This window comes from Papilio machaon, chromosome 7 (assembly GCF_912999745.1).
Source record: "Papilio machaon chromosome 7, ilPapMach1.1, whole genome shotgun sequence".
In the NCBI taxonomy this organism is placed as follows: domain Eukaryota; kingdom Metazoa; phylum Arthropoda; class Insecta; order Lepidoptera; family Papilionidae; genus Papilio; species Papilio machaon.
The window spans coordinates 4,034,159-4,061,611 of NC_059992.1; the positions used below are offsets into that span (position 1 = coordinate 4,034,159).

Below are 27,453 nucleotides of genomic sequence, written 5' to 3' on the forward strand. Positions count from 1 at the left end.
AAATTTAAGTACACATAAAAGTATATAACATAATATTTGATAAACACATGGACAGAATATTAATACATATGTATGATATGTCTAAAAAAGTCGCAAATTATAATATTTTTTTATCAAACTATGAAAGTCTTAAAGCAGATTGGGATTTGGATCGCGTAAAATTCATCTGTGTCGAAATACCATTAAATTAATTACTTTAGGAATGGACGTTACACAACAATTATATATGCGTTCTTACATACTAAATGTGCAGGTACATTTATATTTTATAACTACACGAATACAATAAATTAAGTGATTTCTTCGAACACATTATTGAATTGCATACAATTTGTTCATTGTATACAATTGTTTAATTTAATTCGAACAACATATTTTTGTATGCTTAGGCCATAATATAAAACATAATCTCTCGATTTATTTAAGATGTGATTATATTTTAAAACTAATGTGGTCAAAGAATAAAATATTTAAAAATACCAAATTATATTTAACAATTCAACGGAACAGGCTCCGCCTATCAATGTTTGTATATATTGTCATGTAAATGCTTTTATTTGCAATAATCATTGAATCAGTAATCATTGAAATCAGCGAAAATGTTCCATTTAACATAGTGTGTGACTACAATTACACAAGGTAATAAAAGAACACAGTCTTTTCTTACTCGGAAATGTTATTGAAATTATGAGTATTTTATATTCGATGTGATTCAGCTGACACGTTGTCTAACGGCGCGCGGTGTTTTATTTGTAGTTCAACATTATTACAACTGTACGTAGCATTTTTAAGATCAATTTAAGTTTTAGTACGGCGTCTATAATGTACATTAAAGTTTAATAGACATCGGATTTGATTTTACTCGTATTTAAACATTTATAAGATCAGTTTTATGAGGGCGGCAGTGCAAAATAAATATTTCAAAGGTACGTCTCATTAGTGAAATATTCATAACTTCAACGTACATAATATCTATATTATGTCATAAAACGTTTCCCGTGGCTCTCCCTCATGTCACCATCTCACATTTATATAACCGCTTGAAACGTTGCATAAACATTTATTTCTTCTTATTGTTCTTGCGATATAACCCTTCCATGCCTTTACCAAATGGTTCCGATGCGTTCGTTGTTAAGTAGTATGAACCTTTTGCTCTGTAATTAAATAATAAATAATAAACAATAAACTCAGGAACTAATAAAAATTAATACTTATCTTTAAATAGATACATAAACACATCAAAGTATATTCCCAGGTATATACACTCAGTATCTTCTTATATACACTCAGAGTAGGTAGCTTTCAACAGAGAGAATACAGCTTAAAGAAAGCTAAAGAAGAAAGTGTAGCTTACTAAGCGTTGATTGAAAGCGTAAATAAATTAGTATATCGTTTTACCTTAGATCACAGTCTACACCCATGTAGACCATGCCCACTTCAGGCTTGGTGTTCTCTTTGAACTTCTGGTAGGAGTCCGCGGGTGAGGCGGGGAATGCCTCGGGGTTCCGCACAGACTCCGCGTAGAACCTCCACGAACGCCAGTGGCTGCATAAATCTGAAAATCAAGATATACCAGTTATTTTTTACAATACACGTTACGGTTATGTAACCATTGCTGTTTACAAACTACCAGAATTTCTCCGTGAAAACAGAGTTAACTCCAATTCTTAATTTTCTTATCATTTCTCTCCTTGAATATAAGTACTAGATTGGGATAATAATCTTGGGAAGAAAAATGAGACGTATTAATCACGAGCTAATATTCTTAGTTCGTATATTCTTGCAAGGGGAAGGAGTTCTTTTAAGCTAATCCTTAGTTGCTGTGTACTCACTATCATCGGAGAGTGGCACAGGCGCAAATCGGGGGCAGCCGGGCTGTGTGCGGCGGCCGCCGTTGGGCCAGAAGTCAGCGGTGCCGGTGCGCACGGGTGCGCCGTAGCCGCCCGCGTCCGTGTGGATCACGTCCACGAACTCCGCGTCTCGCTCGCACACGTGCTCCATCACCACGCCGTCCGGGTAGAACGCGGGGAACGCCGGGTCCAATGCTGTTAATCTGGAATTAGAAAAATCTACATCAGTCTTACAGGTAGTTTATAATGTATATTAAAAACGTAATCTATGTAAGATGAAGGTACATACATATTTTAATACTATGTTCGCAATACTGCAACCTCTTATCTAAACATCACTTGTGCCATCGTTTGTAATATTTATAGTGACCGATAATAACAATGTTTTGTAATTTGTTTTTTTTACACATTGACTTTATTTCCTCATTAACTATTAAAATATTAAAAGATATCGATACTTTGCTTAGCGGATGCGAAGTGGACACTGTTATAAAATAATAGCAATTTTAACTATACAAATCTATTCTAATTACCTTTTAACAGTTTTATTAAATTTGTTTTTGAGTTCACGCGCTGTATACCCAGCCACATGGCTGCCAAGTGAGTGGCCTATTAAATGAAGTTTGTCCAACTGAAGTCCGGCCTCAAATAATTTGTTTAAGTATTCAGCAGTTGTGGCTCCCACCTGAAAGGTACCACGTATTATTTAATTTATTCTAGTTAAGATCTGAATTTCCAAACACATCTTTAAAATAAGATTAAGAAAGCAATTTACCATATCCTATCTAAAATAATATGTTGCAATACATATTGCTTTCTTGGTTCAAAAGATTTCTTACGTACTTATTTGTTTTCTAGACACGCTATATTAATTTGATATTTACTCTGACTTCGCAACAACTAAAATATTATCCAACAAATAATTAATTCCTTGGAAGGAACTTTTTACACTATAAATGAGTTTATCTTATTTGGGTCGGATGATCTTAAAATGCTATTATTTATATCAAATTGAGTATTTTTCCGATAAAACAAGCTGAAGTTAATGGATTAAAATTGTATCAAATTTCACAAGCCTACTCACTATGTTAGCTTTTCGGTCTTCATCCCGAGCACTAATCCTGTCTGGTACGTTTCCAATTTATTTCGAATTGTTCCGGAATAAATTTGTCAAATTTTGTCGGTGTACGGCTTAAAAGTTTGTCTCGCATGGGATTTAAAAACGATAGATTACTTAAACCTATCTGTATTCTGTATATTGAGATATTTTTGGTACTTCCTATTTTTAAAAAATGATTTATAGCAATTGCTCAGATTTTCATAATTGATCGAGTATCAATGAATTGTGTATGATAATGCGATCAGTTTGTATTCCATTCAGAGCGTAAAAAACATCCGATTGCTTTAATTATAAACTGGTTTCCATGAATTGGTCATAAACAACGTGTTGTTTGACTTCGTTTGTTACTTATCTTGTGATTTTCTTGAAACCTTGATGCGTTACATGAGAAGGTAATCTGTCATCATTCATCTGTTGGGAAATATAAATACCACTATTTCTCGCTATTATTTAAATTTAGATAAATTTAAATGATAATTTGAGACATAAATATACATAATATTACACTAGGTTCAACAGTCTAGTGGACAAGTAGTTTGCCTTCTAAAAGTGACCATGAATACCAGACGACGCGTAGCGCCGACTTTTTGTAAAGTATGTTCAAAATTTATCCTGCTTCAACTTCCGGCCGGTAGTGCATAAAAGCTTCGTTAAAAACTCAAGATGGACATGTGAAATTTACTTTTGAATTCCCATTTAGATAGTCGTAGTAAGTTACCTGATAGTCGGTATAACTTACCTGAACTCGGAATGGTCACCGTGCCATAGTTTCATTTACAGGTTATATTAACTTTTATTTTAAAGTTTTAATGATCCCATTCTGTGATCGCCAGTGAAAATTTCAAGTAGATCACGCGTCTCTACGCGTATCTCTATATGTATTTTAAAGGTTGTAAAGATTTATAACCTACTAGAGGGTATGAAAAGAAAAAATACCTTTTTGGTGTTTCTAGCTGCGTTAACTAAATACGAGCCGTGCGCCATGTTGGACCAGTCCAAGAGCAGTACGTTGGTGTTCGGTTTCGCCTCCAGGTATGCGTTCACCATGACCTGTAAACATTTTTTTTCACATGCAATATCCAAATAAAAAAACAACATATTTTTATTGCAGAGTGACTTGTGCCATTTCTCTCAGAAGGCTTTGACTGCAGTGTCAATTGTTTTTTGTATATTATCTGAGGAAAGAAAAGGAATGACAATATGTTTTAATTCAAGTGTCAGTTCTGGGGTACTTCTGTCAAATAGCTCTAAAATTATTTTTCTGATTCTATTATATTTTATGTCGTAGTCTAATCCTTACTAATATTATAAATGCGAAAGTAACTCTGTCTGTCTGTCTGTCTGTCTGTCTGTCTCGCTTTCACGCAAAAACTACTGAACCGATTTAAATGAAATTTTGTACACAGATAGTCTAGAGCCTGAGGATGGACATAGGCTACATTTTAACGCGAAAAAGGGGTTGTAAGGGGTTGAAAGTGGGGGTGAAAGTTTGTATGGAATTATCGTCATTTTTACAGGTAGAAGATTGAAACTTATTTTCAAGGCTAATTTGATAAAGATAAATATGAAATTAAATTTTTGGAAAATTTTTACCTCCAAGGGTGCTAAATAACAATAGGGGATGAAATTTTGTTTGGCAATATATTCGGTTTTGGTAAATGTTTTGTTTAATATGCTTTGCTGTAACCCTTACCAATATTTAGTCTAGAGCCTGAGGAAAGACGTAGTCTACATTTTAACGCGAAAAAGCGGTTGTAAGGGGTTGAAAGTGGGGGTGAAAGTTTGTATGGAATTATCGTCATTTTTACAGGTAGAAGGTTGAAACTTATTTTCAAGGCTGCTAATTTGATAAAGATAAATATGAAATTAAATTTTTGTAAAATTTTACCCCCAAGGGTGCTAAATAACATTAGGGGATGAAATTTTGTTTGGCAATATGTGAGGTTTTGTTGAATGTTTTCTTTAATATGTTTTGCTATTACCCTTACCAATATTTAGTCTAGACCCTGAGGAAGGACATAGGGCACATTTTAATGCGAAAAAGGGTTTGCAAGGGGTTGAACGTGGTGGTGAAAGTTTGTATGGAATTATCGTCATTTTTTACAGTTGGAAGCTTGAAACTTATTTTTGAGGTTGCTAATTCTATACAAATAAATATGAAATTAAATTTTTGTAAAAAATTTACCCCCAAGGGTGCTAAATAACAATAGGGGATGAAATTTTGATTGGCAATATGCTCGGTTTTGGTGAATGTTTTGTTTCATATGTTTTGATGTTATCCTTACCAATATTTAGTCTAGAGCCTGAGGAAAGACGTAGGCTACATTTTAACGCGAAAAGGGGGTTGTAAGGGGTTGAAAGAGGGGGTGGAAAATTGTATGGAAGTATCGTCTTTTTTACAGTTAGAAGCTTGAAACTTATTTTTGGGGCTACTAATTTGATATAAAGAAATTAATATTCAATATTTGAAAAAAGTTTACTCTTAAGGGTGCTAAATAACAATTAGGGATGAAATTTGGTTTGGGATTATTTTAGATTTTGTTGAATGTTTTGTTCAATATGTTTTGCTGTTACCGTTACAAATATTTAGTTTAGAGCCCGAGAAAGGATAAAGACTACTTTACAACGCGAAAAAGGGTTTGTAAGGGGTTGAAAGTTAGGGTGGAAATTTGTATGAAAGTATCGTCATTTTTACAGTTAGGCTTGAAACTTATTTTTGAGGTCGCTAATTCTATATAAATAAATAGGAAATTAAAGTTTTGTAAAAATGTTGCCCCCAAGAGTGCTAAATAGGGGATGAAATTTTGTTAGGCAATATGCTCGGTTTTGGTGAATGTTTTGTTTAATATGTTTTGATGTTACCCTTACCAATATTTAGTCTAGAGCCTGAGGAAGGACAAAGCCTACTTTTTAACGCGAAAAAAGGGTTATAAGAGGCTGAAAGTGAGGGTGGATTTGTATGGAAGCTTTAAACTTATTTTTTAAGCTGCTGATTTGATATAAATAAATATGACATTTGGAATTTGTAAAAGTTTTACCCTCAAGGTTGCAATGTAACAAAACGGAATAGGGGATGAAAGTTTGTATGGGAAGATGTTCATGTGAATATTTTGTAAGTTTAATATTTTTTGGCATTTTTTATAAGTTTAAGTAAAAAAAACAACAACAACAACATAATTCCCGACCCGTAACCCAGAGGGGTAGGCAGAGACCCAGGACCTACATTTGGCGCGGTCCGGGCACACCTCTTTCTATGTTAAATAAAATAATTAGCTCAAAAAAAATGCTACCCAAAATAGTATTTCACGCGGACGAAGTCGCGGGCACAGCTAGTATAATTTAATAATAGACAAATGAAAGGTGTTTTTAAGTTGAACAAGAAACGCTTTCGTCAGACGTTGACCTCAAGAGTTATTTTGAAACCAGTTCTATTAAAAATGTTCCATTCGGCGAGGGGAATCAAATCGAGCGTAATATGCAAAGTTGGTATTTTAAGATGTTTTTTAATATACTTGTTAGAAAGAAGTTTCAAGTAACGTACCATGAGCATTTTTAACTTTCTAATGTAAGTATGGTAACTTATACTAAAGTATGAAAGAGTGTAGAATTTGGTTTGAATATTATCTACAGTATTTCTATCAAATTAAAATGGCATATAAAGAAAAAAAAAATAGTAGCGTAAATAGTAACTCTTTTATTAGACTAATAAGCTAGAGTGATGGTATGTACACCCTTTAGTCACAATCGGTCAAGGTATTAGATCATAATGAACCAAAGAAAAAATACAATCGCAAAATATTGTACTCCTGTCTGTCCGGAAAAAACTAATAAATCGAAAATCAAAGGAAGATTAAAGGAAGTCGTTGGAATGAACTGATCTCTCCTAATTACCTGAATACTTTCCTGATGTGCCGTCTCGATGAAGCCATGGATGTAGAGAACAGTAGCTTTACTTTTGTCGAAGCCTTTGACGTCGAATAAGTCGGCCGCTTGGGTCAGTGGTATGTCTATGTATTCTTGCGACGAACTTCTGTGAGGAAGACGAATGTATTGTTAATTAGATTCTAAAAATGATTATTGGAATTAGGTCACATATTTCGCTGTATGTAAATTAACATTAATCGAATATCTTTCGCCACAGTAATTTTAGATATTTTACTGAAGGAACTCAAAGATTGTCTGATAGCAAATCATATTAGCAATTTGTTAGCGTTTAAATGCGACTTAACACAGCTTTGATATAGGGATTTTGGTAAGAAAGCCGAGGGAACTGACTTCATACCTGTTGAAAACAAGTACGACATTGGAAATTATTTTTAGCTGCGTAATTAGAAACTATAACTGAAAAGACATAAGTCCGAGAATCCTCTTAATAAGCCTCGGAAGCATTAGCGTAGTACATTTTGAAGTGTCAAAACTGCGCAAGACGAAAACTCACTTTTCAAAATCGGTATGAAATAGAGATAATATCACAATACAACGGACAAAACATTATCCTCATTTTAATTCTGACTACAAATTTAATAAAAACTGTGATAACTGTTAAACTGTATGTAAAAATTCCATACCCGTTGTAATAGCGCAGATAAATGTCTTCGACTCGGTTTCCTCTGTCGGGCAAGACTCCTGTAATAGAAAAAATAATGAGAAAAAAAAAATTGATGGTTGATAATGAGTTCACACAACTACTATTTCAAGAGGAATGCAGTAATAATGACAATGTTAATTTTATTACACAATAAATAAACTGTTCCACATTCCGACGTTCTTATTAACCTAAAAATGCTTTTAGAATATAACTAGGTGTAGCCCCCTGATTCCGTCCGCGCGGAGTTAAAAAAAACTTATTAGCCTTTCTGTTCTTGCAGACTATGTTCTACATGTTCATCATCATCCAACCTTCCAACCTTTTCATAATATTAAGATTTCATTTTGTTTATTATAAAAATATATAAAATGTAATATTTTATATAAATTTTACTTATAAATATTTCTTACCCTAAAGTTAAATCGAATATAGTGGTCATTATGTATTTTGTATAATGAAAGATATATAGATTTTTCTATTACTTTAAACGATAGAAGAGGACGACATACGTATAAGTAAAACGTAAAAAAACGAGCCAATTAGAAAACTAACTAATAATAAATAAATATCCGTACCATTATTTATATTATTAAAAACCTCGATGTTCATATACTGTATGTAAGTTAAGACATATTCCATCGGAAGAAACGGTAAGGTTACGTACAAGTTGCCGAAGCGACTAACCGCCATGATTGTTGTTTTTCTACCTTGAATGCAGCATATAAAACATGAGAAAATTGCTTCCTAAGCCATTACCATACTAGTGATGTTTTATATAACTGCGAAGGATTTGTAAGATTCTTATTTTAGTGTTATAAAAATAAATTTAGTTAGTACATCATTTTCTAACTGTGTAGAAAAATTGTAGATAATAAAGACAGATTTACAATATTAAAGAAGAGAGCAGAAGGAAATTAACTACCTTCGAAGCCTACTTTACAGTTAAATTTTTTTTTTTTTACGTAACGATAATTCCTTTCATTTTGTTAAGCAAACGTATCTGGCATCCAAAGTGACAAAAGATGAAACCTGTGAACATACCTCTTTTTGTATCCATCGAGACGTATTAAACTAACGAGTCGTGTAATATAAACGTCATCACAAAATTATACATAAGTTTTCCTTAATTTGCTTGTAGTCAAGGAAAAATGTGTAATGTCTTCGGATTTTGCACGTGCACAAAAACCTAAGCAAGACTTTTTTTGCACCCAAGTATTTGTTAAGATAATGTGTAAAAGTGAATAAATGTTACATTGTTACTGCCTTTTTTCTTATTCTTCTCTAGAGTATTTTAGAGGTAAAGTCAGGCTTGTTGCTTTTGTAAATTAAATAACTAGTTAGAAAAAGTTTTAATGTGTTTAGAAAAAAATATAGAATTTTCTGTTTCGGCGTTATTTCTCCTTGGCAATGCACATTGAACACTTAACATTCAAGTAACGACCACGTATATATTATTACTATGTTAAGCACGTATGTATACATTATATATATTACGACAGTACAATGAAAATTCTCTATGAAAATTTTATTCCTTCTAATGAGGAGATTCTTTTGTATTCAGAGAAATGCTCTAACCGATTCCAAGTTTTAAATTCTTCTGTTTAAAAATGTTAAAATGCACCGTTTATTTTATCTGAAGTATGAATATTTACGGGAGATATAATTGAATGTAACTTGTATAAACAATATGTTTAATGTTAAATAAAAACGGTCTGTTTAGCAATGGACTTAACATGAAATTGGAAGATCAAAGCATCTAGTTCCATTTCTATAATCAATAATTAAAACGATAACAAGCCAAAAGCTAGTTACTAAAGATAGGATAAGGAAAGTTGTTACATCCTTCGTCAGCCGTCACGTGTTACTCGGAGCTTATGAACGTGACACAATTAATTCTGTTGTCCGTTACAATAAAACGTGCCTCGTGTAGGTGCCTCAATATAGCTATTATCTCTGATTATGACAGGGACTGACAGTCAGCTTAAGATAATATTAAACAGGCCGACTATTATATATATTTTTTAATAAAGTCAGTTTCTGTTAAGTTAATGTAATAAGATTTAATGGCAGCTGTTGACGATAGAACTTAAAAGCCGTCATAATGTTTTTATTTGTGATTTAACCTTACTGATATTGTAACATATAATTTTGTTTAATTTCTTTGTTGTATTCTACTACATTAATTCCATAAATACTATTTGTTATCTGTAACCTACCAAGGTAGATGTAAAAATATTTAGTAGTTTTTAAATATAAAAAAATAAAATGATTTTGGAGGGTGGACGGCACTTGGCAGTCGAATGTCGTCCGTCGAACGTACTGTGCGCACCCATGTTTGAAAAACTGTATTTCATTTCTGCTGCATCGCCGCCATCCTTTACAATTTTGGTCACTTCGAGCCGCATCTTGAACTGGTTGATTCCCGTGGAGCTTATTGTAAATTTATTTCGCGTGGATAAAACGGTTAATGATGCCAACTACGCGGCGGCAGCACCAAGCGTCTGCTTCGGACCCTGCCCCGGAGGCAGCACATCAGCCTTCTCGTGGAGCCGATGTTATAATTTCGCGAGGAACCCAGGCTGCCAAGGAGGAGACACCGAAGAGGCCACCCAGCGCAAACACGTTCAGGTCGGCAACAGCAAGGAGATCGTGTTCATATTCGTCTAGCGCTAGACGGAAGCAATTGGAACTAAAAGCTGAACAGGCGAAAGCCGAGATTAGAATGCAGCTCATAGACAAACAGCTGGAGGCAGATCTAGCACAGTTGGAAGAGGAGGAGGTGGCTGATGACGTCACCGAAAGTCGGTTTGTTGCAGACGAACGTACGAGAGAAAGTGTAAGGGAATGGTTGGACCATAGCCAAGGGGAACCTTGTGCAGCACTCGAGCCGCGTGCTCGGACCTATCCGACGTTCCTGACCACCGATCAGCCTTCACGGGAGGCTACATCTGACGTCCGACAACTGGCACATGTACTGAAGGAGATGATGACCCAAACGAGTTCACAGCGAGAGGACAGGCTCCTAAGCCGCCTCGCCACCCCACGAGATCTTCCCGAATTTCACGGTGACTATGTTGAGTGGCTTCACTTCAAAAATGCTTACGAGGAGTCCACGAAAATATGTAAATTTAGTGACAGTGAAAACTTGTGGCGGTTAAGAAAATCGCTTCGCGGCGCAGCCAAGGAGGCGGTGGCAGACCTGCTCATCGGCAACACGGTGCCCTCGCAGGTGATGGACACGCTGGAACTGAGGTTTGGACGCTCTGATTTTATTGTACACAAAATCACAACACAGCTAAAGAAGCTACCACCATTACCCTTATTTTATCAAAGCAATTTAGTAGAATTTTCCACTAAAATAATTAATTCAGTTGCCACATTAGAAGCATTAAATAAGGAAGAATATCTTAGAAGCCCAGAGTTAATAAATGCAGTTATATTTAAATTGCCCAGCACTTTGCTTAGTAAATGGACAGACTATGCTTACAGTAAACGCTTAGATAATTTACCTAAGCTTACATTATTAGCCGAATTTTTAAAACAAGAATCGCAGATATTACTCAGCGTGGGAACTATTCCATTGGATAATTATAATAGTCAACAGACAGAAATCAAGACACGAAAAAGACACAATGTATTTAATTTAAGTACTACAGACTATAACGCCAATGAGCTATGCAAATATTGTAATAAATCTGTACATAAATTAACCGATTGTCGAATATTTCGGCGTGCATTACGGCGGGACAGATGGAAATTTGTAAAATCGCAAGGTCTTTGCTTCGTTTGTTTACATCGACGACACACCGCCGCCATGCAATGCAATGCACCGCCATGCGACGTCGATAACTGCGGACTTCAACATAATCGCTTATTACATTTTAATAAAGCAGCTGTATACGCGCCGGCCGACGCGCGAGCCGCTGATCGCTCGCGTTCGCCCGCGCCTGCGCCTAGTTGGCGCGAACCGCCCGCGCTGCCGGCGCCGGAGTCCCTGTCAGCGCAGTCGCCGTCGCCCGCCGCGGTGGGCACGGTGGCCCATCTAGCCGCTGGTTCCAGTGCTCCGCGCGACGAAGTGTTGTTAAAAGTGGTGAGAGTGAAATTACGCGGTCCGTCCGGAATTGAACTTATATCGCATGCCTTACTGGACGATGGTGCCTCGGTGTCAGTGATAGACGCGAACTTAGCCGACCAGTTAGGCCTAGTGGCTAGCGAATCTAGTGCGGTAAGGTTCGTCGACGCGTTCGGTATAGAAGTGTATCAGGCGGACACGCCTAAGGTTACGGTGGACATTAGCAGTACCGATAGTAATAATATTTATAATTGTAAAATTCAATTTCGCAAAGTTTCAAAGCTCAATTTACCTATGCAAAATTTGTCTGTTATAAATAACATTAATTGTAAACATTTAAAATGTATAAAGGGTTATGTCTGTAAAGAAAATGTAATTCCGAAATTGTTAATAGGCGAAGATAATTATCATATTATTGCACCTTTACAAATAATTCGTGGGAGCAAAAATGAACCTTATGCTACTCGATGCTGGTTAGGTTGGTCTATTCACGGCTACAGCGGTCGCACTCACACTCCCTCCGCGCGTAGTATCTTCCATCTCGCTCACTCTGACGGCGAGAAGCTTAATGAGTTAATAACAAATTCTTTCGCTATAGATTCGATTGGAATATCGCCGTTACGTCGTGAGAATAAAGCTCACATTCGTGCGGTTGACATTTTAGATAAATCTTTTCGTAAAGTAAATGAACAATATGAAGTTTGTTTACCATTTAAGAGTGACGAATTTACTATGCCTGATTCCTACGATAATGCTTTGTCTCGAATGATTTCATTAAACAAAAAATTTAACAACAATAGGGATTATGCTAACAGGTACAGCAGAGAAATTAAAAAATTGTTCGACGAAGGTTATGCGAGGGAAATTAAGAGCAGCGAGCAGTCATCGAGTCATGTATGGTATTTACCACACTTTGGCGTACAGAACCCTAACAAGCCTGGGAAGTTGCGACTAGTTTTCGACGCAGCAGCTAAGGTCAGTGGTTTATGTCTTAATGATTTTTTATTAATAGGTCCCGACTTATATAATTCTTTGTTTGGAATAATGTTACGGTTCCGCACTCATCCAGTGGTTATCATGGGTGACATAAAGGATATGTTTTTACGTATAAGGATAAGCCCTGATAATCAAGATGTCTTTCGTTTTTTATGGAAGGACCCCTCTGCTGGTGACGATGCTCCGATCAAGGTATGTGTTATGCAGTGTTTAATATTTGGCGCGACGTGCTCACCTTTTATAGCTCAATATGTTAAAAATAAAAATGCATCCATGTACGAACATTTACATCCAGAGGCCGTTAAAGTTATTTTAAATAATCATTACATGGACGATTGTTTACATTCGACGACTTCTGTAGAGGAAGCAATTAAATTAATAAAAACTATTACTGAAATTCATGGGCACGCCGGCTTTATCATGCGAAGTTGGACGAGCAACAGTAAACAGGTAATTGATTGTTTACCCAATGAGTCATTAGCTAGCAGCGCTATACAACTTACAGACGGAGCCACAAATGTAGTCGAGCGCACATTAGGTTTGATGTGGCATCCCTCAGATGACACATTTTTATTTAACATTTCATTTAACCGCTTATCGGATAATGTACTTAATGGAAGTGAACCACCAACCAAAGCTAAGATGTTAAGTTTAATTATGTCTGTATATGATATGCAAGGTTTTATAACGCCTATAACTATAAAAGGTAAAATAATTTTACAAAATGTACATAGGAGTGGAGTGAGCTGGAATTGCCCTATCCACTTAAAAGATTATGAATGTTTTTTAGAATGGCTTAACGATTTAAAATTATTAGCACAACTTCGTATCCCGCGTTGGTACAACAACACAGGTTTGTGGACTGATTGTTATCCCCAAACAAACTCAGATGATCCTGAACGAATAATCAACACCGAGATGCATATATTTTGCGATGCCTCCTTGAAGGCATACGCAGCAGTTGTTTATTGGCGATTTATTCGCACGGATGGTAAGGTGTTCATTTGTTTTGTCACTAGCAAAAGTCGGGTGAGCCCGTTACGACCGGTGTCCGTACCCCGGTTGGAACTTCAAGCAGCACTGCTAGCTGCACGTTTGGCGAGCACGGTCCGGACGGAGCACACCGACATCACACCGACTAGACGGTATTTTTGGACAGATTCTAAAACTGTCTTGCAATGGATTCGAAGCGATCCACGTACGTTCAAACCGTACGTCGCCCACAGGTTGGGCGAGATAGACGAGTTGACTCGCGTCATGGAATGGAGGTACGTACCAACAGGCTTGAACGTAGCAGATGTTGCTACGCGTGAGGACGCCCCACCGCTCACCATTGACAACCAGTGGTTCCAGGGACCAGCATACCTCCGACTTCCAGAAGTGAGTTGGCCCGCAGACCTAAGCAGCTCAGAAAAAATATCTGAAGAGGTAGCTTGCGAGCAACGTAGTATAAATATTATCGGCGCTAGCTCTCCCACTAACCTCGCTTTATGTTTACCAGACGAAGAAAGATTCTCGTCCTGGTCACGGTTGCTCCGCTCGACAGCTCGAGTACTTATGTTTATAGATAGATGCCGTAGAAGAAAGGTAACATTTAATGTAGATCTTATGTCGAGGGCAGAAGAACTATTATTAAAGAAAATTCAATTAGATAGTTTTTCTTTGGAAATTGATTCTTTCAAGCAAAAGAAAAGTGTATCTAAGAATAGTCGCTTGCTTAAGTTAACTCCGTATTTGGACGACCGGGACATTTTACGTGTAGGAGGTCGAGTTGATAAGGCAGACGGGGTAAGTTACAGCGCATGTAGACCAGTCATAGTCGATGGCCGTCATAAGATTACCCAACTGATCGTCGAGGACTATCATCGGCGAGCCCTGCATGGAGCGAACGAGATGGTGGTTAATGAAATCCGCCAAAAGTATTGGGTAATAAGGTTACGCCCTACCGTCCGCGGAGTGGCGGCACGATGCTTGTTCTGCCGGCACAGACGAGCAGCGCCACGCGCGCAGCGCATGGCGGACCTGCCACAGGTACGTCTCCAGCACCACAGGCGTCCATTTTCCTCTGCGGGCGTTGATTTTTTCGGACCGATGGAGATCACCTCAGGTAGAAAACGACTTAAACAGTATGGTGTCTTATTTACTTGTCTAACCATCAGAGCCGTTCACATAGAATTATCCGAGAGTTTGTCAACCGATGCGACCATAATGGCCCTGCGGCGGATGATTGCGCGTAGAGGAACCCCAGAGATCTTATACTCTGATAATGGAACCAACTTTAGAGGTGCAGATGCCGAGCTTAAGCGCAGTCTCCAGGAGCTGAATTTTGAACGCCTTCAGGACGACGGTTTGGTAAGAGGCATAGAATGGCGTTTTATTCCTCCAGGTGCTCCAGAAATGGGTGGTGCCTGGGAGCGATTGGTACGCTCTGTCAAAACGGCATTGAAGGTCGTACTTAAGGAACGAGCACCACATTTCGATACTTTGTCTACTCTGATGTGCGAAGTGGAAGCTTTAATCAATAGCCGACCCATCACTCATGTTTCTACTGATCCTAATTACCCAGAGGCTTTAACACCTAACCATTTTCTAATAGGTACCTCTTCGAGTGGAACTCCTTACGGTAAGTACGATAAAGGTGACCTTTGTAATTTAGGCAAGCGTTGGCGAGTAGCACAGAGGCTTGCGGATTTGTTTTGGACTCGTTGGTTAAAAGAATATCTCCCAACATTGTTACCTAGACAAAAATGGAATGACGAGGCAAAAGCATTATCAGTAGGGGATTACGTATTGATTGTCACCCTCAGTTAGAACGCGGTTCGTGGAAGCATGGCGTAGTGAGTGCGGCCCATGCCGGAGAGGACGGCAGAGTGCGTTGCGTTGATGTGCAAACGCGCACGGGCGTTTTAAAGCGTCCAGTAACTAGAGTAGCATTGCTTGAGGTATAGGTTTGTAGTGCTGAGGAGTCAGCACTAGGGGGCGGTGTTGACGATAGAACTTAAAAGCCGTCATAATGTTTTTATTTGTGATTTAACCTTACTGATATTGTAACATATAATTTTGTTTAATTTCTTTGTTGTATTCTACTACATTAATTCCATAAATACTATTTGTTATCTGTAACCTACCAAGGTAGATGTAAAAATATTTAGTAGTTTTTAAATATAAAAAATAAAATGATTTTGGAGGGTGGACGGCACTTGGCAGTCGAATGTCGTCCGTCGAACGTACTGTGCGCACCCATGTTTGAAAAACTGTCTTTCATTTTGCTGCATCGCCGCCATCCTTTACAGCAGCAATGGCAGAGGTAGGCCGAAGAAAGTATGGATGGATATTGTAAAAGAAGGCATGCGTAAAGGAGTGAATTCAGATATGACGGCTAATAGATATGTATAGAAGCGTAGTACAAACTTCGCCGACTCCCTGTTGGCAAAAGGGCAGGTAGATGATGAAGGCGATGAAGATGATGATGATGATATTTCACTTATTTTTGAGTTAGTACAAAATTTCATGTACGTAAATCAATAGACGTATTGTACTTAAAGCTCTGGCCTAAATTCTGTGTGACCTAGATGCTGAGACTAACGCAGATTACGTATCTAGTGCTGGAAAAAACATAAATACAGAACAGCTTACGTAAAAGTGGATTATTCTTTTTATAATAATAATACATTTAGTTAAGTTAACGAATAAAAAATATACATAAAATTATTCTTTTTCGTCATTATCATATTTTACTCTCTTACAGGTAAACGCTTAAAGACGTCTCAAAAACTTCTGTGGCATAGCATGTATTTCTCTTCTATATGCCTCCATTAGCCGTCAAATTTGAAAGCACGTGAAAGATAGGAGTAAGAAGATATTCTTATACATAGCATCTTTTACACAATGCTTTCGAAGTATTTTCGATTTTCCTCACTCTTTGTAAACTTGTTTATTTTTATTTCATGAAAACATTTATAAAGATACAGTTAATAATTAATTGAGAACTTAAATCTGTCGTAGCATCTGTTTGAGTCTAAAATCGTGGTCGGTTCACCCAGAAAAATTTTCGCGATTAAACTTTCAGAATAAAATTCCTAACCTGTGATAAAATATTGAAAAGTTTAGCGCACGCCTAAAGAAATTTCTTTTCAATTATACCAAACGGAGTTTTCATAATATATTAACGTCGTTCGCATAACGATCGAACTTCACAGAAAGTGTTAAAAATATTTGCTTTCAAAACGCATAACTTCCAACTTTTTTCTGTATATCGCCGCGTTGGAATCGTTAACTAGTTCAGGCGATTCTTTTTCGTTCTATAAACTTTTTAACAGGTCCTAATAAATTGTTGAAACCCAAAGAATTGTGGTAATGAGTCTTTTATTTCCTCGTATTTGCGTTTATTGAGTTAACTTTTATGCTACAAAATTATTTGATAAAAATAGTAATCAAATTTTTTCATGGCTCGTTTTTATTTAAAACTTGCTTTAAATGTTAATTTGTAAGTCATTAAGAGTATTGTAAAATTTATAGGAGTTAACTAGATGATTTATGTTGTAGATTTTACTAAAAGTATATATGCAGGAGATAATGATGAAAATTGTAGTAAAACAAAATTTATTTTACAATTTTACAACCATATTTTCATGCGTAAAATTGGATGAATATAGTTCAATTTACGCAAACCGGCAAAACATACACTCACATTTGTCGGTGCGCGGTGATTCATTGCTAGCCGACGTAAATTATTAGCAGCTACAGTGTTGCAACAAAATTCGTTTGATACGGCAAACCAAATTACACAAAATGCAATATCCTACACTGAAATACCTAGAATTCATTTTGTCAATGTTTTTTTTTTTTTTAATTTACCCCGTGAATTGCAGCAATATCGTTTAGATTGTGAGTTTTTAGGTTTCGATATTGGAAATTAATACGAACAATATGTTTAGAGGAAATAACATGATTTTTCACTTTAAAAATGTGCCTCAATAAAATAAATGTAGTCGCTGATCTGCCCCGCTAGACAAAGTGCATTCGCTCCTTAGCGATTCCATAACGCATTTCAATAATGTATGGAACTGATACGTGATAATTACGTGACTTATAGAAAGTTATTGTCACTATTCTGAATCAGCTTGCACTTGTTTCTCTGAACAGTAAATTAACGCATTCTACCTAACCTTGAAATGTAAATCAAAATCTTATCATACTCTGTAGAAACAACTTCATTTGAAGAACCTTGACTGGTACATTATTTCTACATTCACTCACCTTATATATTTTTTCTATCGAGTCTATTCTATATTCATATCTAAATATAAATTTATCTGTAATCTAACACTATGTTTTGATTTTGTATCAGTTTTCAGATGTTACATTGATCTTGACTATCTTTTGTTTAAATGAAATCCATCTATCTTATATATATAAAAGAAAGTCGTGTTAGTTACACTATTTATAACTCAAGAACGGCTGAACTGATTTAGCTGAAAATTGATGGGGAGGTAGCTTAGAACTACGAGACGGACATAGGATGATTTTTACCCCGTTTTCTATTTTTTATTCCGCGCGGACGGAGTCGCGGGTAAAAGCTAGTGTTTTATAAATACATTAGATTCGGTTTATTCAAATATCATATAAATTATATTTATTAAAGTTAGAGTTTATACTTTAGGTAGAAAAATATGCAATTAGTGTTCTAGGAGCAGCGCCTGGCGTCCGCATGTTGAGACTGACCACTGCAGAGAGAACATTTACTGCATACTGATTACTTCGGCGAGGAATTGAATTGAAAATGTTGTGTTTAATTGACTTTTTTTTAGTTTGTTGTGTATTTAATGAGATGTTTCAAAACTAAGAATACCACTTGAAATAGTTTTCGAATTTTTATTAATAAATTAGTTAATTACATCTGACGAAAATTTTACTAATTTGACTGTATGAGGCACTTCATAATTATTGTTTTTGATGTAATTCTGTTTAAATAATGATTGGGTATATTTACTCTTCTTCTCTTTTTGACGTAACTTTTCGTATTTCATGGAAATTAAATTACTATGTCACATTATTATTTCCATTCTCTAAATTTTACAAAATAAATTTTGATTCTGTCCAACACGAGTACAGGTTGAGCATTTCGCAAATATTTGATCTGAAATTCGGGAAGCAATTCAATGCAATATCTACATACCGCTAGTTGCTATTGTTTAGTTATTTCCACTGAGGAATAGTCGAATAAAATAAATAATTGTTATCTCTACCGACAATGTGCTTTTTTGAGAAAGTTTTGATAGTAGAAATCCACGTTTGGTATTTTTTTTATTCTGTAATATTTCGTTAGATGTAAGCCTTTCCGAATTACTTATATATTCTCCCATAAGAATGTTGCGAAATATGTTAGTAATCTTTAATAGGAAAAAGACATTGCTTTATTGCTTTTACTGTTGACAGACTTATAATGTTTAAGCATTGCGATTCACAATCCACAATCCAACGTTCCATTGCCCGCAACGCACACTGTATCATCTATGGACAAACATATTGCACATTGGTAGGATTACCATGATTTCCGCAATATACATATAAATGTGCAGTGACTTTAAATACTAGCTTATACTTATTTTTTTGTTATCATTATCGAATCTCATAATTTTTTCCTGCGCTCATTTCTCAGCGGAGAATAGACACAGTAGGTATTTTTTCATATATCCTATCTGAAGCAACTCTACTAACATGTATCCTCTTTTTCACAATCCATCCATACTTTGTTCGGTCTTGGTCTCTCCTTACAACTATCCAAATATAGAATTATTACTTTCTGACCTCCAATTTCAACAGTAAAATATTAATGTTTATTTAATAAATCCGTAATTTATGTTATCTATATATATAAAAGAAAGTTGTGTTAGTTACACCATTTATAACTCAAGAACGGCTGAATCGATTTGACTGAAAATTGGTGGGCAGGTAGCTTAGAACCAGGAATAGGACATAGGATAATTTTTACCCCGTTTTCTTTTTTTTTTTTATTCCGCGCGGACGGAGTCGCGGTTAAAAGCTAGTTTAATATAGTTTATACAAATTTATGTGTATGTATGTATTTATTATGGCAATCAGTTTTCAACTGCGTACACTGTGAATAAAAACAATGGCTACATATATGACATATTTTTCTATAAAAGCAATCACTCAATCTCGTTGCGTTTTGTATAAAAAAAAAACAATAGAGACATCCAATCAACGCGACGTTTGTTAGAACATGTTTCCGTTGTTGTTCAGGTTAACTAGTGTGGTTACAAAGAAAACATACTATGTATTTGCAAAGTTTAAAAAATTGTTCAACTGTCATTTTACTTCTTAATTTTGTTATATACTCGTAGTATATAAAAAATTAGTATTATATGCCATGTATTTTACATTCACATTGAGTTAAGGTTGTTGAGTTCATCCTAGTGCGTCAATTGTTGTGGTACGAATTAATTTTAGATAGTGAGTATGTGAAAGGTAAAAATATAAATGAATGATTAAGTTTGCACAGTCTAAATTAATCAAAATGTATGAAAATACATTTTGTTTACACTATTCTTTAAACTTGATAGTTTTATCTGTTAAATACTGATGATTAAATAAATTTAAAATAAAAATAACATTAAGTTTTTAATTCTATCTGTACGTTCAAGTTAAAAACCCCAATGTTCACTGATGCAAACAGTCCTCCAGTTCAACAACATCGCAGCCAGTTTTCGTTCACAGCATACTAATAACTCAGAGAAACAAAATACGTAATTATGTCGTATTTAATGCGCTCTACTTATTTTAAAATTCAGTGCGCTACTGCTACTAGCTATTTTTACAAAAGTCTTATTACTTATATAGACTACAAAATTGATAAAAAGAAGGCTTAATTAGATATAAGACTTATCACTCTATATTTATTTTCTTACAGTTACAGTTTATCTCAATGATTTTAAAAATAAACAAAAAGATATTATGGACATATGTATATGTATAAAAACAATAAATAACCCTCTTGTCAGTAGTAAATACGATACAATTTTTAGTTGTTGCATGTTCCAGTGGCGTATACACATGTTAACAAACAAGGGTGTCATGTTCGCCGGCTGACATTCTATTTGCACAGTGTGCGGCGAGCGGCGAAGCCAGGTGCTTAGTACCCGGGTACAAGGGACGGTCGTTGCCAAACAATACGGCCACATGTTCCGTTTTTAGTTTAAAAGTACAGAATAAAAACCATGAAGATACTTCCTAAGATAACAAGTTATTGGTCGATGGATTAAATTCGACTAAACTTTCCTTTTTAAAACCTATAATATTGTATAAAAATATAAAATATTGTTACCCAAATGTACAACAATTTTAAACTTTGAATGTGTTACTAAACTATTGATACGATTTTATTTCTTTTACTTGAATTGAAATTGACAAGATTTCATAAATCATTGCATTACCAAAAGTGAAATATATATGTAAATATTAATGCCACTGTGCAATATTGAAATTATCCTAGACGATACCCGGAACAACGAGTTGGTATCAAATAAGCAACCGTTATGATAATATGTCCTTAGCAATTATGTAAATAGGATGACACGATCGGAAAAATACTGTATCATTACAGAATAACGTCGTGATTCACAAGATATTGCAACCACTTGACCCGTGCTTTATGGGTTTGTTACATTTTGAATTCATTCATAATACAGGCTATATTAGTTTATGTATTAGTTTCTTTGTTAATTTCACCTGAAAACTAAAAACGTTTTTATTGCTAGAGTAAGATGCAATTAGTCTTCTCTAATCTTAATTTTCTTTTTTAAGTACTTCGTTTAATTTTATGTTCCTAGTTCAAACTAACTTTGGTGTTTCATTCACAAACTTAAGATACGTTTTGTTGAAATAAAAAAACGCTCTAAAGCATGCTACAGCTAGTAAATTAGATAAACCTTATCTATTTCACTTTGCTCTTATAAGATATCACTAGATGAGATAAATTGATGTCAAAGACACGCGACTGTCTTCATCTCTCTATAGTACGAGTATGTCTGATACAGCATAGATGAATTTTTAATGACACAATCCAGGTCAGTGTTGCGTAGGTTCTATTTGAGGTCAGTAGTGAGGGTGGTCGCTGGGGTGAGTGAAATGCGTAAGCAGTTGCAACCTGTTCCATATTTAACTTTACTATGAGCTATTATTAAAATATACAATTAAAAGTTTTTATTTTACAACTAAGTTTAAGTTTAAATAAATTCAAAAGACGTGTACATTTGATTTATGAAGGCCAGAATATAATTTTTAGGAGCTTGTGTTGATGCAGCCTAAGTCTGCAAATTGCAAACCGTTGCAAATATTACTAATATTAGTATATTTATCTAATATATAAAATTCTCGTGTCACAGTTTTCGTTCCCGTACTCCTCCGAAACGGCTTGACCGATTCCCATGAAATTTTGTGAGCATATTCAGTAGGTCTGAGAATCGGCCAACATCTATTTTTCATTTTTTTTTTAACTGCGCGCGGACGGAGTCGCGGGCGACAGCTAGTATTATTATTATCTTACTAATATTATAGATGCGAAAGTTTGGACGGATGGATGGATGTTTGTTAGAAGGTAGTAGAAGTAAGGTAGTAGGTATCTCCAGAACGACTCAACATATCTTGATGAAATTTGGCATAGATGTAGAGCATAGCCTGGAAGAACACATAGTTTTTTTTTTAATTTCGCACGGACGGAATCACGGGCGACAACTAGTGGTTTAATAGATATAAAATCAATTTAATTAACACGTTGCCCGAACATATTATTACATATTACCGTGCACACACAAGCATAACTACCATAATGTGACATACTCGTACATACGATTCCTCGCGTTAAAAAATCATTTGACTGTTAAATGTATTCGATTAGAAGCAATGTTTAACATGAAAAAAGATGTATTTATTCAAAATGTAACCTAACCTTTACACTGCAAATGTCGTGCAGACTTAAACACATGTTACATTTAATTTGGAAGACAGTATCGTACATTAATAAAAAATCTTGAAATTGATTATTTAAAAAATTATATATATGTTTGCGTATTCCACTGTATCTACAAAGTATTTTTTGATTATATTAAAAATAAGACTGAGATATTAAATTTTCTCAAAATATTAAATTATATCGTAAAACATAATAGGAGGTGTTCTATGTGAAAAAAACGTTTCAATCGTTTGCAATCTAGAAACTATAACATCAAGTAGCAACCATAGTTTGGACTTTAGGCTTTAGTTCTTAATATCATTATAAATCCTCATCATTATCATCATTACGAATATCAAGGACACTATAATACAAAATTGTCTTAAGTATCATTTACAAAATTTACTTAACCTTTAATGTTTTTCGACCCTGACATCTTGCGCCAAGGTCCGATAAAATTTCCAACTTGTAGCCTTGGTTTTTGTCTTATATGAATTTAATATTAATCACCTAGCATACATGTTTAAGGTGGCTGTTGCCGTTCATATATATTATAGGAGAAATACAATAACAAAAATATAATCGCCACCGTAAACATAACTGGGTAAGCAGAGACTCCGAATCTCCATAAGACGAGTTTTCCTTACACACTTCACTTCTACGAAGGAGAAATATCTATACAGATTTTCTAATTTTAGATTAAGCTATAAAGATTTACAAATTGTTTCGTTCATTTACGGTTACTGATTTTAATCAATTAAATAAGCGAATCATCAGTAAGTATGAAGTAACGACATTCCTCACTTGATTGAACAACGAAACCCTACAAATTGATATAAATTGCCATCAATGAAACGATTTGTAATCCACTTGTACTTATTTGAGTACAGACTCAAATACTTATTGTTGATTGTTAAAAATAAATAATATCTGACTGACGGTTTATCGTATGTATGTAAGTGGGTTTTTCGCGAACGGAAGCTCCCCCTGAACCGATTGTGACGAGAGAATTTACGTTCGATTCATTTTTTTATATTGTAAGGTGGTAAATGAGTCAGCGACCACCTAAATTGCAGACCCCTTACTTACTTTTAATATACGGAGGAAGGGAGGTACAGAAAGATAATATTTTCCCTTCTTATGCGTCCCTTCTGTGTTCCCTACGTTCTAATGCGTATAAGAAAAGGATGGGAAGAGAAAGATGACTATAACTAGGGCTCCTGATAGGACACTGATAAGACGAAAAGCGGAATTACTTCCACTTCACGGCTGTCTCCTGTGTGGTCGTGGTATTGCATCGCCAACGAGTGAGCCAGCCCATTCATGCAACAGATGTTGTTGTTGCTGGCGTCTATCGCTGATAAGATAGATTCATTTCTCTGGAATACCATTGTTTTAAGTAGAGATCAGAATCAGTCAGCCTTTTTGTAATTTAATCACTGCAGTGGGAATTGTTAGAAAATTATAGAAACATACAAAATACACTATGTTTAGTTTGGATAGACCACATTAAAAAATTCTTTGATTTTTCAATGATTACGAAAATTCCTTTTTTTTTAAATTCAAAGATTAATATTTTTTGATTTTAATCTATTCAAATCATAAATTTATCTGTCTATATCTTAATCTAAAGAAGAACCCTGGCGACAGTAATGCATACGTAAATAGGGCGTAACTGAAGTAGACATTGTCTGCACTGTTTGTTTTATATTATTGCGTTCTTTGTATTCGTATTGAATGTTATACGACACGAGTTCAGTCGTAAATATGGGAAACATGAGTAAAATGAGATAACGTGATATAACCATAAAAACCTTATAAAATTGAAAACACATAAACCTTTCTCGAAGCGATTAAAAACCTCTATTCAAATTCAACCGGATTTGGTTCAGTTTCAATAAAAATTCTCTCAAAGTCTTGATTTAATTTGGTACATTTCCAAACATTATTAATTGTTTCTCTGAAAGATTACGTACGACTTAAAATATATTAAAAGTCGATAAAAGATTGGAATATAGGAATACTATTTTCAGTGCCGATAGTAACTAACGGCAGCGAATCTGAGTACGCTTAACACGATGGACCAACAATTGCCGCATGCAAAATATTGGTTCATCTTATTGGCACATCAGTTTGGCCATAACTGCTGAAATATAACTTTGATTAAGGCTTAATTACTCATTGTAATGCGGTTACAAAATGTATCAACGTAACAATGACTAAAAGTGTTTAAACGACCAGTTTCTAAGATGACGGAACTAAGCTAAACTTGAATTTATGTGACGGAGAAGTTCGTTCAAAACTTCGTAACATAAAAAGTAGTATGAAAATACTAAGGACTGCATGACAAAATTATTAATTAACTAGCGGTCGGCAGCGACTCCGTCAGTGCAGGATTACCTACCTTCTTGTTAAAGTCCTGTCAAATTTCGATCCAGCCGTTTCGTAGGTTACCCGGAACAAAAGCGGCCTTGCGGATAGACGTACAGACAGACCATTTAAAAAATTATTTTTCTCGTTATCAGTAACACAAAAACATTTTGATTATGAAATTTTTCTCTACATTATACAACCACTCCAATTTTATTAGTATAAATAGATAAATATATATAAATGACAAAATAATTTCTTATGTTATTAGAGATTTGTTAAGCATAACCTCAATTCTTTTCGTATGGTACTGTTTAGTACCATACGTTTTCTCTGATGTGGTTCAAAGTTAGAATAAATGTTATACATTTAAGTTTTTTTTGGGACATTTTTGTTATTTTATTTCATTATTATTTTAATATGCCTATCTTGTAGACGTCAGAGTATTCACAATTTTTTTTGCCGTCGAATTGTTTTTGCAACATAAATAAAGCCTTCTGTTTTCTTATAAGCAGTCAAAGTCCAATCCGAGTTAAGATAACAAAAAAGTGGAGAACGTGAGAATGCGTCGTTCTGTGACAATTTTTTTTTTATAAATCAGCATAATGTAGTAGATAATTTCTTAGTTGTATGTTTTACCAGTATATTCAAATATATTAATTTAGTAATAGCACTTCACGATGCGTTGCGATGTTGCAATTATTTCAGAAACTTTTTGTGAATATTCTTAATTAGTGTAATTAACTCATTTTAAAATTTTACTTTTACGCAATCAAATGCAAACGAACATTTCCGAAAGTTGGAACAAAAAAAAACGATAGAGCCATTGCGAGGTCAGATAAAATATCGCGATAAGGATGATTCAAAAGAGCGTTGAAAACCGGAAAGCAAATGTTTTGTTGACGATTTTTCTTATCACCTGTCAAACAACAACCACGTGTAGCGGAGATGACCGAACAAGAGCCGACGTCAAACGAAGTAGTACGTAAATATAGTTTGGGGCGAACAAATCCGTCGCTGTACTTTGAAACTGCCGGCAACAACCATTGAGCGTAACGAAATTGTTGCCAAATATACTCTATAAACAATGTTTATATCAAATATTTCATAAATTCATTAAGAATACAAGAAAAATACAACAAAAAAACACGTACCAATTCAATTCTTATTTAAAAACATATTAAAAAAAAAACCGCGAAAATTTTGCGTTAGTTAAATATATGGAACCGTTTATTCCGTTGAGTAATAATCAGAGCCCCTGTTTATTTGCTTTATTGCGTTCGAGACATTATTAATAATTCGGGACATTATTGAGGATGTTATGATTGTTGCGTCCGTACCTGTTCCCCACCAATATTTCTTCCAGCCGACTGACACTGCGCGAAACATGGCGTTACGTGCGACGCCGACAGCTCGTGGCGGCCAACTGACTCACATTTCTGATGTCAAGCTCAATAAACCCCGTTAAGATTGTTTCAAATTCAAATTTTGAATCTCTCCTATTTTTTTATTGTCTTAAATGTGTGACAAAAGCATTTACCTAGTAATGCCACAGTATACGAGATAGAGATGGTAATGAGGTTGAGGCGAAATGACGAGAAGAGTTTTACGTTGTGGAAACCGACAATGGGCTCTTAGCACCTTTACACCCTGACTCAATTAATCTCTAATTAGAAGCGAGAGTGCTCTTAATGTTGAATGGAGGTGGAGTTCACATCGGTGTCGTTGGGCTAAATGGAAATCTGACAGTTCGATGGGTGTCAGGTTAGATGAAATTCAGGTCAGTCGAGGACGCCACCTCCTATACGGGTAATTGAATTTTTTGGTTATTTATTTAGGTTAAACCCTACATCTTCCCCGTTTGCTATATTGGAATTTGATTTAAATTGACTAATTGAAGTCATTGAAGATATTATGACTATAAAATAATAATTTTATCTTCACTTTTAACAAGATTTGTTAAAAAAATGTAAAGAAGAACTCTGACTTTGTAACGATTACTGATTTTTGCGGATTTTGTTGTGCTTCTTTCCTTCTCCGTCAGAACTAACATTGGTCATTTCCATCTGTTGGGTGTACAGAAATCGTGGTTATCTTTTGCTTGGGGGCACTGGGAACATCTTTATCTTCAGACGCAGTAATTACAATTAATGAGTCTTTAGTTACTTAAATAATTATTTGCTTTTAATTGTTGACAGTTTAACTGCTTTGTTTGGTCTAATAAAACATCTGGTGCTAAAATTGCCGGAAACCTAATCCACTTACCATTCTAACCTTTTAGAATTGGGATATCGCCGTGTAATTACATTATTTATTTTGTAAGATTTCGTTCGGTAAGGAATACTACCGGTTTTTTGTGTTTAATTACCTATACAACACTATTATATCTTTTACCTGCTGCGTAGTGGAAAATAACAAAACACGATAACAATTTTAGCAATAAAAAAAACGTGCAATGTAATAAATAATTGATTTATTTATGAT

General features: G+C 35.1%; 1 protein-coding gene across 1 annotated transcript; it reads right to left on the reverse strand.

The window, feature by feature from the left end:
• Positions 1-542: 542 nt before the first annotated feature.
• On the reverse strand, positions 543-26,394 carry LOC106714860 (pancreatic lipase-related protein 2). Its single transcript, XM_014507979.2, has 8 exons — positions 26,310-26,394; positions 7,539-7,596; positions 6,862-7,000; positions 3,907-4,020; positions 2,384-2,535; positions 1,833-2,053; positions 1,399-1,555; positions 543-1,154 (listed from the first exon to the last, which is right to left on the reverse strand). Exons 1-8 carry the CDS (start codon positions 26,356-26,358, stop codon positions 1,061-1,063), a joined length of 984 nt encoding a protein of 327 aa, XP_014363465.2. The 5' UTR covers positions 26,359-26,394; the 3' UTR covers positions 543-1,060.
• Between the last annotated feature and the right edge of the window lie 1,059 nt (positions 26,395-27,453).